Source organism: Lepidochelys olivacea (assembly GCF_965140295.1).
Source record: "Lepidochelys olivacea isolate rLepOli2 genome assembly, chromosome: 18".
NCBI classification, from domain to species: Eukaryota; Metazoa; Chordata; order Testudines; family Cheloniidae; genus Lepidochelys; species Lepidochelys olivacea.
The window spans coordinates 16,586,848-16,602,125 of record NC_140428.1 but is presented as its reverse complement, the minus strand read 5'-3'; the positions used below and the strand labels follow the sequence as shown (position 1 = coordinate 16,602,125).

The following is a 15,278-nucleotide window of genomic DNA, read 5'->3' as shown; positions in this document are numbered from 1 at the left end:
GGCCAATTACCCAATAACTGCCTTCTGTGAGATTTTCTTCCTCAGAATCAGCTAGTACTGGCCATTGGTGGAAACGGGATGTGGAATGGGATGGACCACTGCTCTGATTCACTATGATCCTATTTTCAGCCAGCTATTCACATGGGTTGGTCTATGGGGAGATCGACGCTGCTGCAATTGATGCAGCAGGGAGACCCCCTAAATCGATGGCAGAGCGCTCTCCGGTCCACCCCGGTACTCCAGCTCTCCAAGAAGAGAAAGGGAAGTCGATCGGAGAGCGTCTCCCATCAACGCAGCGCAGTGAAGACACCAGGGTAAATCGACCTAAGCTATGTTGACTCCAGCAGCTGAAGTAGCATAACTTAGGTCGACTTACCCCCATAGTGAAGACAAGCTCTTAGCAAGGACATTCCTGCACTCCCAATGGGAGAGTCATGCTGTTATCATTCTAAACGGCCCTGCATAACAAAGCCACGGAGCCTGCCCTCATTGAAAATCAGTACAAGTAGCATCATGGGCAAAATAGATGCTGGGATGTGCTAATTACCACCACCAATAATGGCTGCTCTTGGAAAACCCACTCTTCCAACCACTCTGTTCTGCAGTCTGTGGGGCTTGGCTTTCATTGCCAAGGTGACGCTCATTTTCCTCCTGCGGCTTCCTTGGGGGAAGGCTACAGTTCAGGGCGCCAGAACTGCGGCCTGTGTCCATTCTCAGTTCAGTTTTGTTTTGCTTGGGGGGGTAATCATGGAAATTGACATGGGACCTAATTAAACAGTGACAAGCAGAGAGGCATTTCCATGCCATTAATCAGAGCGACTGGCCAGAGGAGCTAACCCAACAATCACTATCAGCCAGGAAATGCCTGGCCTGGAGCTCGCTAGTTGCTATTTATAAACCCTGGCAATGTATTCTGTGTTTTGTTGTTTTTTAAAGAAGAAAATAAAAAATTCCTGTAAAAGTTAATTGATTATGTCTGGAAGAGTTATGAACTGGACCGCATGTTGCCACGGATACGCTGCTGTTTGCCTGTTGGTCTCCTCCTGTGGGTAGATATTGCCCTTCGACAAGTGAGGAAGGGGTAGGTCTAAGTGGGGAGCCCCAGCTGTGGTTCCCCCCTCTGAATGCTGCAGAACTGAAACCTGCAAGGGTTTTGCAGACAGGTTTCCACTGCCCCTTCCCACCAGTGCCACACCTGTGTACCTTTACCGGGACCCTGCCGCCTTTGAAATTCCCAGCCTATAGGCCATGGGGTTTAGGCATCCAGATCCCTTTGAAATCCAGTGAAAGTTGAGTGCCTAATTCCCTTAGGCGCCTTTGAAAATCCCATCCCAAGGGCCTGATCTTGCAAACATTTGCTGCCCTGACTACTCTTGCAGTTAGTGGTAATGCCCTGGCTAGTAAGCACTGCCCCCCATGTCATTGGCAGAATTGGGCCTGAGCGGAGAAGTTAGGAGGAGAACAAGCCACTCAAGAGGCCCCTAGGTTTAAAGGGATAGGAGCACAGTAAAAACACTTTCTAGCCCATGTTGCTTGCAGAAGCAACCCATTTGCCAGAAGGAGCTGTATCCGTCAGATCACATAGCACATCAAGGTCTGCGTATCCATCACCTGCTCGCTCTCCCCCCACCCCCAGCAGCACTCTATGCAGCTTACAGCACCCCGTGCCCTGCAAGCTAAAGAATTGCAGTCCAAAAGTAATCACAGATTCGTCAATTTTTAATCACTTTGGGGAATGGGTTTTAAAGCTGCACTGGAATTTACCACCGTCTTATAGCTCATAAATAATATCATGTCAGATTTCCATGCTAACACCGTCTGTAGCCCTGGCATGAATTTAAAGTGGCTGCAAGTTTTATGATCGGCCTGGCGTACTTGCCAATAATCACTATGCATAGGAAAGGAGACTTAGCTTAAGACAAATTTTGTTTCTCTTGCGTGTGAACTGCATGCTGATGGGACACCTGGCGTTAAAGGAATCTGTTAGTGAACTGGGGCTCTTTTCAGAAACTGAGAAACACTCTGTTCTGAACAGAGGCAAAGAGACCGAGCCTAGCAAAAATAAACTGGGGAGCCCTCTGCCGGCCACAGCAATGATGATAACGGGTCCTTCTCTTCTCTGTTCTGCTTATCATAGCAAGGGAGTTTTAAACTGTGGGGAACATTGTTAGTGTAGCTGCTTAATGGAGAGCCCTCCCACGCTGCATGCTTTTGTGTTTAATGGAGGCTAAGGAGTTATGGGACGCTGAATTTTTATTAGCGCTGGCTGTGTTGCTGTTCTAAAAGCTGGATCCAAGGTCATGCCGGGGACATAGTCAGGGGAAGCTGCTTCTTAATTTGTGAGGCAAGAACATGCCTGAATTTTGGCAATAAGGAGCTGCAGGAGCAGGCTTAGCTTTAAAGAATTGCTGATGCATTGTTCTAAAATAATTGGACCAAAATCCTAGAGACGGAGACGGTTACATTTTTGGCAGCCATTCAAGTTGGGAATCTGTATTTTGCCTTTGGCTCCTCTCTTTCTGATAGGCCAAGCCAGATGCCTCCCAAGCTGTGGGGCAGATCCAGATCTAAATTTTGCAACCTGACATCATCCATAATAAAAGCGAATGCAATGTGGGACTGAAATCCTTCACATCAGTTGCGTGCCGAGTCAGTGTTCCTTTCCCGTCCTTGTTACTGGTCAGGATCTTAATTTGGGTGTAACAGAAACTTGGCTCCCTCATACGTATACCCCTCTTTTTGGTTTATCAAGTAACACTGCAGTCCTGCATTGGGAGCATCGTAATGCAGCCAAGGGTTGGCCTTTCTGATGTTGCCAAGGCTGCGCTGTCTCATCCCTGAACAGAATGGGCCGGTTACAAGGCAGGGGAGTCTAAGGCCATGTCTACACTGCCACTTATACCGACATAACTTATGTCGCTCCAGGATGTGAATACGCCATCGCCCTGAGTGACATAACTTACGCCGACCTAAGCGCCAGTGTGGACAGCACTATGTCAGCAGGAGTGTTGCTTGAAGGGACTGGAGTCCTGGCACTGGAACTGGCAATGTTGAGATGAATAGCATCAGTCAGGGCAGGAGCAGAGCCCTTTTAAAAAGAGAGAGGTCCCTTTGGCTTAGGACTTTGGGGGGCGCTTTCCTTCGACAATGCGCACAGCAAGTGGTGTCTGAAAACCTGCAGCCAGCTTGCTCTGAGCATTCCCCCATGGTTGGCATCCCAGCCTAGGAGGGAATCTCCATTCATCAGATCAGCCTTCCTCGTATATTTCTCCTGAGATGAAATCCGCACACACGACAAGCTAATAATTCTCCTGCTGTCTGCCATAAGCCACTGGCTCTTGTTGGGTTGCTTACTGTCAAAAACTTGCCAGTAATATTTGAGAGGTTCTCAAGCACTCCTTAAAATTACACATACAGTAGGTGTGTCTTGTTTCACTCCATAGGTGAAATTTTGCCCTGTGCAGGGGCCAGCATGATGCTTGTGAGCCACTTAAGCCCTGTTTTGAGGGCTAATAGTGCACAAGTCTGGTGCTGTCTCTCACCCTGTGTGTTTCCTACAAAACTTGGCTCTGGCTTACTTACATCATCAGTGCCCTGGGAGCTTGAATAGTCGAAGCAAATGGCAGAGAAGACCCATACAGGAGAAAGGATGGGCTTGTGGTTAAGACATCAGGTTGTCATTCAAGAAATCTGAATTCCACTCCCACCTCTGCCACAGACTCCCTGTGTGACTTTGGTCAAGTCCCACGCTGGGCCTCAATTTCCCATCTACAAAATGGGGACAATAATCCGTCCTCTCCTGGGTACTAGAACTGTCAGATCTTTGGGGCAGAGAATGTCTCTTTCTCTGTGTTTGGGCCTAGCCCGGTACAATGGGGATTCGGTCTGGGTTGGAACCTCCAGGTGCTCCTATGTTATGAATAATAAAGAACAGAAGGTCACGTAGTCTTAAGTTCCCTCTAGCGCAGCAGGCTATTAAGGGCCACGCAGGCGCGCAGTCATAGGGGTCTGGATTGGAGAGGAGAGAGGCAAGTCCTCTCTCCCTGGAGCAGCCTGCACCCCAAACCCCTCGTCCCTGGCCACACCCCAGAGCCCACACCCCCAGCCAGAGCCCTCACCCTCCACACCCCAACCCTCTGCCCCAGCCCTGAGTCCCCTCCCTATACCCTGAACCCCTCATCCCTGGCTCCAGCCGAAGTCCTCATTCCCCCCCAGAGTCCCTAGCCCAGAGTCCCCTTCCTGCACCCTGAACCCCTCATCCCCAGCCCCACCCCAGAGCCCTCACTCTTCAAACCCCTGCCCCAGCCCTTGGTCCCCTCTCTGCACCCCAAACCCTCATCCCTGGCCCCACCCCAGAGCCCTCATCTCCCCCACATACCCCAACCCTCTGCCCCAGCCCTGAGCCCACTCCCATCATTCATCACCTCCATGTTGGTACACACAACAAAATTCATTCCACACATGGATGTAAAAAATTAGAGGGAACATTGCCCATAGTCCTTTTCTCTCAGCCAGTAGGATTGTGACCTTTAGGACATTCTCTCCTACTCTACCCTGTCCAGTTTTCAGTGACTCAAGTAATGGGACTTCCTCCTCTTGGGAGACAACTCTTGTGTTGTGGAGTTGTAGACACATGACCACCCTGTCTAGCACCACCCTGTAGGGGATTTTCCATCATGCCGAGGAACATTGAAGTCCTGAAGCTTCTCACAGCATCGCTTGAACGAACTCAGACTGGCCTGTTGCATGGTGAAAGTCCTTCTGGCTCCTTTTTATTAGATAAATATGGTATTAGATGCTTTCTGCACTGAGTATTTGCCTAAAGAGTTCTGTCTCAGAGACGGTTTGGTGAGATTTCTCAGCAATGACGGTTATATTCCCGGATCTGTACTACCCTCAGGACACTTTGACTTTAAACAGAGCTTTGCAGTAGTAGGTAATGACAGTAAATGTCTTCCCCCACCCCACCCCCTGGCATTGCTGCCCTCTCTGCTGTCTTGTCAAGTTGTCGATCCATTTCAACAAACTTGGTAATTAAAGCTGCTTCTAATCTGCCATGTGCGCGAGCTGGAATAATGCGCCGTGGAAATCTTATCGAAGAGAGAAGATGGCACACATCAGAGCGGCTGCTGGGTTGGTTGTCGGTGCGGAGGTGCTCCGAGACTTTTTCTCAGCTTAGTATGTGAACGAGGGAGAGAGTCGAAAATGTTTCTTCCCCAAGATCCACCTCTCTGATACTGCAGCTGCTCCACCGTAGCCAGGAGGATGGTCTTATGGATCGTAGACAAGCCTGGGAGAACTGGGTTCTAATCCTATGTCTGCTGGATGCTTCCAGCAGGCAATTCCCTTCACTCCTCTGTGCCTCTGTAAGGTTTTGATGCTCCTGGCCCTACCTCGCAGGTTTGTTACAAAGCTTGACTGCCTGTTTCTGAAGGTCCCAGGAGGCAAGGGGGATCTAGAAGTGCTCACTGATTGTTTCAACTTGACTGGCTCTCGTACTGCCTTGGGATTTTGCCACCAATAACCCTGTCTGCCATTACACCAGCCCCATTACCCTAGGTATGCGATACACAGCAGGATTGTTGGCAGGCCAAACTGGTCCAATAGTGATGGGGACTGAAACAAAATCCCCCTGATCTTTGTGGGGTGGTGACATGAGCAGCCCCAAATTTAGACAAGACAAGCCTCAACAAGTAACTGCTGAGCGAGCCAAAACAAGTAAATGTTGAAAGAACTAACCATTGTGACTGTGTATAGTAAATAAAGGAGGCAGAAACCAACTAATGTGGATATGTTGGTAGTGAACAAAGTATGCACAAACACCTGAATTGATAAGCCTGCTGTAATGCAATCTGCGCAGCAATTGGTCCTTTCATGCAAGTATAGATGTTGGTAGGTAGGAAAGATGATCTACACTGTGTGGTGTGGGACATGAGTTAAAACTGTGGTATCATCCCTTACACCCCCTGCGTTCGGGCCTTGCCAGCATGTGCAAAGAGCTGTTACTTACCTTATAATGTAACCTGAGTGCCAAGCTGGAGTCCAACCAAGCTTTCTGGATTCCAGAGAACTGGTTCTAGATAAGCTGAGTGGAAAGATCTCAGGGGAAATCCCATCAGGGGTGTTAAAAATATGAGCACAGATCTGAAGTTTGCACATGGCCTCTCTGTCTATAATGAACTGATCCAGATGCCTCTAGACTTTGGACTTTTTGAGATCTGGATCTGGAGATCTGTCTCTTCAGCCCATCGCTGATGTTTTTTTTTTTTGTTTTGTTTTATACATAATCGAAAAACCAATTTGTAGTCCAGACTCCACAAGATCAGTTATAGATATAATTAGGTTTTTTAAAACCCTACTTCATTTATGCTTATGGTGGAGACCTAGGGCTGATCCAGCTCCCATCCAAATCCATAATGCACCTGATTCTGATCTGTGTAGCATTATCCCATTGTAACTCCATTGAACTCAACATAAGTGAGACCCAGAGCTAAACCCACTGATTGCTTTTAAAAGCATCCAAAAAAGTGCAGGCTGAAAAGATTTTTGTTCCCATGTATTTCCCTGCAAATATTTTATGTCATAAACAGCTAAGCATATACTGTATTTCACAGATAATTAAGTGCTAGAGGAGGTACATAGTACTGTGTCCAGGACAGAGCATTTCTGGATGCATATGATACTGTATGTAGTTTTCCTTTAAGGGACATAAGAGTATTACCACACTAGTCGCAACCTAAACTCAACATAATGTTTGATAGAACGATTCTGTGATTCTATTTCATTCGCTCACGCTGGACCATATTTGCATCAACCAATACGCGTTCTGTAGAGACTCTCGTCTTTTCTTCACTGGAACCTTTAGGAAATGTCTGAAGGGTTAAGCTGTTGCCATGAAAAAGGCAGCAATACAACAAAAGTGTGTTTTGTAAAACAAAGTTGGCCCTGCCTGGGTTACCCATCCATGGCCAACCTCTCTGCTTTCCCATTACATTCTCTGGCCAGTTTGAGTGTAACAGCCTTGGGAAGTCTTGTATATCAGTCCCCGCTTGTTTACCCCAGCATGGGTCCCTATCACACAGCAGAATCATGAAGAGAAAATACCTATGGTTGATGGAGGTCTCATGAAGAGAGTTTCTGTTCGACCTGATGTTGTTCTTTAATCCCTGCAGGCTGGAGAATGCCTGGCAAGGGTGCAATCTCTCCAGCACACAAAGCTGTAAAATTGGAATCATCTTCTTGGCAACAAAATTAGCTCTCCTGTTTTCTTGCTCTCTGTGTGCGCATGCGCAAGAGATAGGCAGGGTGCTCCCTGTTGCTAAGGTTGCCCGGTGTGTCCTTAGTTCTGGCACTTCCTAACTTTTGAGTCCTTGACTTTGCAACCTTCATAATGTTTTTTTCTGTGTGATAAATACATATATATTGCCTGCAGCTTGTTCAGTGGCACCTCTGCGAGATATTTGTCCTCTGATGTATGCCCTTGGCACTTTTGTGTTTGTTTTTTTTTAAGGAGTTTGCTGATCATATCACAGAATCGCTTGTAAAGAAAAAAAAAATTATTTGCCAAATGGTCAGCAGAGCTTCTGCTGTGAGCTCTGCTTGGAACATGATAAATACATTTGTGCATACCGGTCTTCTCTGCAAGCTCAACCAGTCGTGAGATCTATTAAATGATAAGCAGAGATTCTGCTCTCTATGTGTGGGGCGGGGACACTGGAAGACGATAGATCAGTATATGTGTACCAACCCTCTCCCCAAGCTCCATCTGTAGTGAGAGCTGTTCAGCTGTCTCATTTGCCGGACTTGTGACACATGCATTCTGTTTTTAACACTGTCCGGATGTACTGCTTCCTATGTGTAGGGTCAGAGTCCTAGAGTGATTTGGGTTGGAAAAATACCTTCTCATGGCTTACGTGGGACCCTCCTCCTGCATTGTGGCAGGATGGACTCAACTATTCCTGACTCATTGCTGACGGCATCAGGACTTATCCTTGGATGTTCCCATGATACCACAACCACCATTTGCATCTCATTCCACCTCTTGAACCAGTACCATTATCCATATTTTCCCTTATATTTAACCTGATTTTCCACTCTGCAACTTGAGCCTTTGGGGCAGGGATCGTCCTTTGGTTCTGTGTTTATGCAGCGCCTAGCACCATGGGGTCCTGGTCCTTCACTGGAGCTCCTGATTGCTACAGTGATGCAAATAATAACCAATGTAGAGGGAACATGTGGTGATTATTAATAAGAAATAATGGCTCCCTGTCCTTTATATAATATATAAATGGAGATTTTACTTATACTGAAGTTGCTCTGTGGAAGGGAGGGCAGGGAGTGGAGACTTCCAGCAATTGCAAGAAGCCAACAGCTGGCTCCTCCACACTCAGTGTGAGCTACAGGTAGGTCTCTCACACCATCTCCCAAGCATTGCTGGATTCAGATTCCAGCTCTGACTCATCTCAAGCCTCCTCTGAAGCTGTTCTGCCCTGGAAGAGATCACCAAGGCTTGTAATTATTAGAAGAATAAAAAGATGAGGACTGATTGCTGCTTTCGGCCATCAACACCAAGCGTGGCCAGGAACGGAATTAGAGAAATGTGTGCAGAAGAGAAGTGAGAGGAAACTACTGGCAGTTTGGCTCATTAACTAATATTCCCTGATTTATTGTCATTATTTGGCCTTGTTTTTTCTCTGCTCCATACAGTATTTATAAGGCAAAAAATTCCACCACTGCAAATGAACATCTAGAAAACAAATAAGGAGAAAATAAGTTGATTTTAATGTAAGCTAAAGCAAAAGTGTGGTGGTGGTGGTTTCTTTGTTTTTCCCTCCCCACTCCTCGCCCTGTGCGCATTCTCAAGCCAACATGATTTCAAACGGCTGCAGAGTTTTGCAACGTAAACTTTTCGATTTTTATGGCCAGAAGACGTATGAGGTCATCTGATCTGATCTCCTGTATAATAAAGACCATTGAATTTAACCCTGTTGCTCCTCTTGAGCCCAATGTCTAAAGCATCAACCAGAAAAGCATCCAGTCTTGCTTTGAAGCCATCAAGAGATGGTGAATCCACCACTTCCCTTGGTAGTTTTGTCCCCATGACTAACCCCCTTCACTGTTCCAAGTGTGTGCCTGATTTCTCATTTGGATTTGTCTGGCTTCAGCTTCCAGCCATTGGTGCTCGTTCTGCCTTTCTCTGCTGTAATGCCTGGTATTTTCTTCCCGGTAAAATATGGGAATTCTGAGTAGGGGACTCATATCAGTGGGGAGAGTTCAAAGTAACAAGACTTGAAAATTGAAACCGTTTGGGCCTTATTTTTGTTGTTCTTGCTCATGCTTAGTTTAGCATTTTGTGCTGCAAATAGTCTCATTGAAAGCAATGGAATAAAGTGACTTAACATATCTAAAGGGGACAGAATCTGGCCCTTTTTAAAATGTGTTTCATAAAGTTGCAGAATGTACCAGTGGGTGCTGGGCAAATTCCAAAGAGGTTCAGGGTCAGGTTCAAATAAAAGCCTGGAAATGAGTGTAACAGCACAATGTTGTAGACCAGGCTCATTAACTTGAGCAGAAGAAGCTCAAGTTTTTAGATCCAGATGTCCCAGGTTCAATCCCTGCAGATGTCTAGGTATACTTACAGGTTTCAGAGTAGCAGCCGTGTTAGTCTGTATTCGCAAAAAGAAGAGGAGGACTTGTGGCACCTTAGAGACTAACCAATTTATTTGAGCATAAGCTTTCGTGAGCTACAGCTCACTTCGTCGGATACATCCGATGAAGTGAGCTGTAGCTCACGAAAGCTTATGCTCAAATAAATTGGTTAGTCTCTAAGGTGCCACAAGTACTCCTTTTTAGGTATACTTAGTCCTGTTTCAGCACAGAGGGATGGGGATGAATCTTGAAGTCTCTTCGAACCCTACATTACTATGATTTACTGCAGTAGTGTAGACCAGGCCAATCTAACTTACCCAACTTCGGTTACGTGAATAACGTAACTGAAGTCGATGTAGTTAGATCCACTTACTGAGGTGGCGACACTGCGCCGTGTCAACGGGAGAGCATCTCCCATCGACTTCCCTTACGCTTCTCGGAGAGGTGGAGTACACAAATCGATGGGAGAGTGCTCTCCCATCGATTTACCATGTCTTCACCAGCCCCACTAAATCGACACTTACATTGCAGCAGTTTCGATCTACTGGCAAGTGTAGACATGCCCTCAGGAGCATTGTAATGTGAGCATGTTTATATAAACTATCAGAACCCTTGGCTCTGCAATATTAGGCTAGAAGATTCAGGGGCACGAGTTTTCCTGTGAGATTCCTGACACTTCCTACTTCTGATTAGACTGAAAGTATCACGAGAACCCCCTTTATCATGGAATACCTTTCCGTTTGCACTCTGATCCCGACTTCTCTTTCCACCTGTAATCTGTGGAACAAGCCAAGCCATGTACTTTCTCCAGTATTCTCCTTTTCCAGCTCAGGTGTCTGGGTTTCCTTCCTCCCACCAGGAAGCCACAGCCAAGGCAGCACTACTTCTCTGAGCTGGTACAGGAGGGCTTGGGGAAATGAAGTTAACTGGTGAGAAGTTGGAATTCATTTTCTGCTACTCCCCCATCAGCTTGCTGCATTGTAACTTAACGGGAGGTGGGACGATTAAGAGCCGTAACTACCGCTGGGGTGTTCCAGTGCTGTGAAGGGGTCACGGTGTTTGTAATTTACATTAGTTTCTGAGCAAGGAGGAAATACCCTGTTTGTTTAGGGTCAACCTCCCTGCCCTTTGGTCTCCCTTCCTCAGTTTCTTATTCTGTTTCACTCAGGCACCCCAAATATCCCCTGATCCTCTTTCTTGAGAGATGCTTGATGTGATGTAACTCTATCGGTGACTTTTTTCAATAATGAGCAGAAGGGAGCATTCTGCACAGCACAGGAACATGCCTGCTGGGAAATGCCTTTAGCCTGAAATTTTGGAGATGAAAAATCTCAAATACGTTTTTCCCCACCCCTCTGGTTTTGCTCTGTGATTGGAATTTGAAAATCAGCTGGGTGTGATTATTCCATCCAAACGGTTAGTGCTGCCCTGCTGGCTCAGGTTGAGCTGGGCTTGGAAGGTCTGATGACTAAATTCTGATCTGCATCACACCAACATTGGGTTCAGTGGAACTGCTCTGGATTTATGCCAGCATGGATGAGATCAGAATCTAGCCCCTGGACTATTGTTTCAGATCTTAGTTATTTTCTTTACTTGCAGTTGGCATAGAGATGGAATGCAAATCCAAACCCCTTCAGACTTTATGGGTGAAACCTTGGCCCCACTGTGAAGCCAGTGGGAGTTTTGCCACTGAGTTCAATGAAACCAGGATTCTACCTTGTGGTTCTAGGGTTAGCTGTAAACTTGGCATGGTTTATCTCCACCCTAGAAGGAAACTTGGCATAATCAGTAGAAGAATTTCCTGCCATCCGGCATAGATTGCACTGAATAACACTGAGTTCATGCTTAAAAAATAAAGGCATTGTCTTCTGGCAGACGGGTGCATTTGAAAGACTCCAGAACTGTAAATGATCAGACCAGTTCTTAAAATCTAGTAGGATTAGTCACTACCAACACCACTGTTCCTTTTTTAACTTACAGAGCATTGAAAACTACATTGGTTTTGGTTGTAGGAGACTGGTAACATTTTAGATTAAAAATAACATGGGTCTTTCCTTTTTTAGATCAAACTTAGGCCACAATCTGTCAAAGCATTTCAGCACATCCTTGTCCTAAGCACATGAATAGACTCCCTGAAATAAATTGGGTTAGCCATATGCTTAAGTTCTCTGCTGGATAAGGGCCTTAGTTTCCAACCGTGGAAAGAGGCATTCATAATACCTGGATATGGACTGGTGAATTTACAGATATCCCTAGAGTAGATCAGGCTCTGATTCTATTTGCATCATTCAGCTAACTATGGCAGAGCATCTGTGGCAGTTCCTATTCACGCTAATTATTACAGGGAAATCAGGAGTTGGGAGTCCTTCGTAGAATCGTAGTTGTCCTGTGTTTAAAATAAGACCAGAGTGTTTTGGAAAGATTGAGTTGTGACTTTCTGAATGTAGAGAAGAGCCCCATTTCTTGTCTCTGACCTTGAGCTGTAACTGTGTTCTTTCATGCAGCCATGAAGGCAGATCGAAAACGTTTGAAAGCAGAGAAGACAGACCTGGTAAGCCAAATGCAACAGCTCTACGCCACACTGGAGAGCCGGGAGGAACAGCTACGTGACTTCATCAGGAACTACGAGCAACACAGAAAAGTAAGCTCCTGCATAGCCAGTCCAGAATTATCAGACACAGATGAATGTGCTATGTTGGGGAAGAGTCAACACAGCTTTTGTAAAGGGAAATCATGCCTCACCAATCTGTTAGAATTCTTTGAGGATGTCAACATGCATGTGGACAAGGATGATCAAACTGATAATCGTGTTCTTGGACTTTCAGAAAGCCTTTGACAAGATCCCATGCCAAAGGCTCTTAAGCAAAGCAAGCAGTCATGGGAGAAGAGAGAAGATCCTCTCATGGATCAGTAACTGGTTAAAAGATAGGAAACAACGGGTAGGACTACATAGTCAATTTTCACAGTTTAGAGAGGTAGATAGCGGGGTCCTCCAAGGATCTGTACTGGGACCAGTGCTGTTTAACATCTTCATAAATGATCTGGGAAAACGGATAAAAAATGAGGTGACAACATTTGCAGATGATACAAAATTACTCAAGACAGTTAAGTCCAAAGCTGACTGCAAAGAGCTACAAAGGGATCTCACAAAATTGTGTGACTGAGCAACAAAATGGCAGATGAAATTCAGTGGTAAGTGCAATGTAATGCACATTGGAAAGCATAATCCCAAATACACCTACAAAATGATGGAGTCTAAATTACCTATTACCACTCAAGAAAGAGATCTTAGAGTCATTGTGGATAGTTCTCTGAAAACATCTGCTCAGTGTGCAGCAGCAATAAAAGAAAAGCTAACTGAATATTAGGAACCATTAGGAAAGAGAAAAAATAAGACAGAAAATATAATGCCACTATATAAATGCATGGGACACCTACAGCTTGAATACTGTGTGTAGTTCTGGGCACCCTATCTCAAAAATGATATATTAGAATTGGCAAAAACACAGAGAAGGGCAACAAAAATTATTAGGGGTGTGGAACAACTTCCATACAAGTTGAGATTGGGACTGTTTCTATTAGAAAACAGACAACTGAGGGAGGATATGATAGAAAGCTATAAAATAAGGAATGGTGTGGAGAAAGTGAATAAGGAAGGAATAATAAGGAATTATTTCCCCCTTCCCGTCACACAAGAACCAGAGGTCACCCAATGAAATTAATAGGCGACAGATTTAAAACAAACATAAGGAAGGACTTCGTCACACAGTCAACTGTAGACTCATTGCCATGGGATGTTGTGACGGCCACAAGTATAACTGGGTTAAAAAAAACAATTGGATAAGTCCATCAATGGCTATTAGTCCAGATGGTTAGGGACACAATCCCATGTTCCGGGTGTCCCTCTGACTGCCAGAAGCTGGGACTGGATAACGGGCTGGATCACTCAATAATTGCTCTGTTGTGTTTGTTTCCTCTGAAGCCTCTAGCTCTGGTCACTGTCAAAGACAGGACACTGAGCTAGATGGACCATTTGTCTGACCCAGTAGGGCCATTCTGGTGTTTTGATTTTAGTTGTGTCATACTGTGGCTTCATTTTAGCTCAGACGTCGGTGTTTAACATAGTGTAAGTGATAAACTTTAGCTGTCAAAATGCAAAAATATTGTACATTTCTTAAACACGGCTGCCACATTTAAAGGTTCCTGCTAGAAAAAGCCCCCAGGCAGAGAGGGGTCAGGGTGGGAAATCATCCTCTGTGAGCCTGATTCCACCCTCAGAGTCCTCAGAGATGCCACTCTGCTGCATACTCTCCAGGATGTAAGGGTAAGGAGGTGTGGTCTGTGCATGTACAAACTCCAATCCACCACCAGCCATCACACACACAAACACCCCCTTTCCCCCGAGCTGGTGCAATCTATATCAAGGGAGCAGGCAGTCTGTTGCTGGTAACACTAGGGCTGCAGGATACTTTATCTGCAGATAGGACTCCTTGTTGTATCTGCAAAGTATATGAGCACGCACTTGGGTGCCATCTGCACCAGCAGCCTGTATCACACCACAAAGTCCACCTTCCCATGCTCTTGGGGGCTGCGGATTCCATCTCTCTCACATCCTGCGGACATGCGGATACCATTGGACTCAGTGGAAGCCTTTCCGTTGATATCAGTGGGCTCTGGATTAGGCTCTAAAAGCCATGACATCTGCACTATCCAAAGCAAGGGGCTGATCTCCTGTTGGCTCTCTCTGTACCACAGTCCTACAATGGCTTGTATTGAATCTGTGCACTGGCCTCTCTAAATTGTCCTGAAAACATTACCAGCCCACGCAGAAACTCTTTGATCGTCCCCATTGAAGTCAATGGCAAAAGTCCCATTCACTTCAGTGCTGCAAGATCAAGTCCAAAAATCTACTTGCGTTACTGTGATGAATGATGGTAGTGAAAAGACCTGGAGAGTTTTGACTCCCTGATCAAAAAAAAACTTATCTCAGGTGAGTGAGCAAATAAAATATTGTAAGGCAGCTGGCAATATAACTGTAGAAACTGGAGCACTAGTAAATAAATAAATACAGGAAAAGGCAGGTCAATGAGCAAAGTTAGCAGCGTTTGATTTAAGAGTATTGCTCCATCTATATCATGTAACAGATCGGACTGGAAGAAATCACTGAACCAATATGGTGTGTGCTCTTTCTCTCTCCTTGCTCAAGAGAATGAACCTTTACAACTGGTTATTTCAAGGACAGGTTTTATAATTGTCCTTAAAGTTAAGAGCTTGTTAAAAGAACATACAAACTGCAGTGACTCTAGACTAAGTCGCTCAATAATAAATAACATTTCTCTGAAATGGTTTTCAGCATCTCTGCTCTGTTTGCAAGAGGATATATATATATATATATAGACAGTTTCCTGTTTTGCTTTTGATTAGGCTGCATAAAGCCATCCGCTCCAATAAACAGCCATGGGAATCAAACATCTGTAATTATTTTTTTCCATGCAAAGAGAGAAAGTTTCTATTTTTAACGTATCATAACAAAGATCACTCAAATCCAGCTTTCAGCTTTTTCCAAAAGTTGTATTTTTCTTTCCTGCTCATATGAGAAAATCAATGCAATTTAAAAAACCGCAAAGACA

At 45.3% G+C, this 15,278-nt stretch overlaps 1 protein-coding gene across 6 annotated transcripts in view; it reads left to right on the top strand.

Moving 5' to 3' along the window:
• The window catches only part of KAZN (kazrin, periplakin interacting protein), a 713,277-nt gene that overhangs the window by 627,620 nt on the left and 70,379 nt on the right, over window positions 1-15,278 (top strand). For all 6 annotated transcript variants that reach the window (XM_084651592.1, XM_084651596.1, XM_084651593.1 and 3 more), the window contains one exon: window positions 12,153-12,289. In XM_084651592.1, the coding sequence (XP_084507718.1) occupies window positions 12,153-12,289 (137 nt within the window). The remainder of the gene's footprint in view (window positions 1-12,152; window positions 12,290-15,278) is intronic.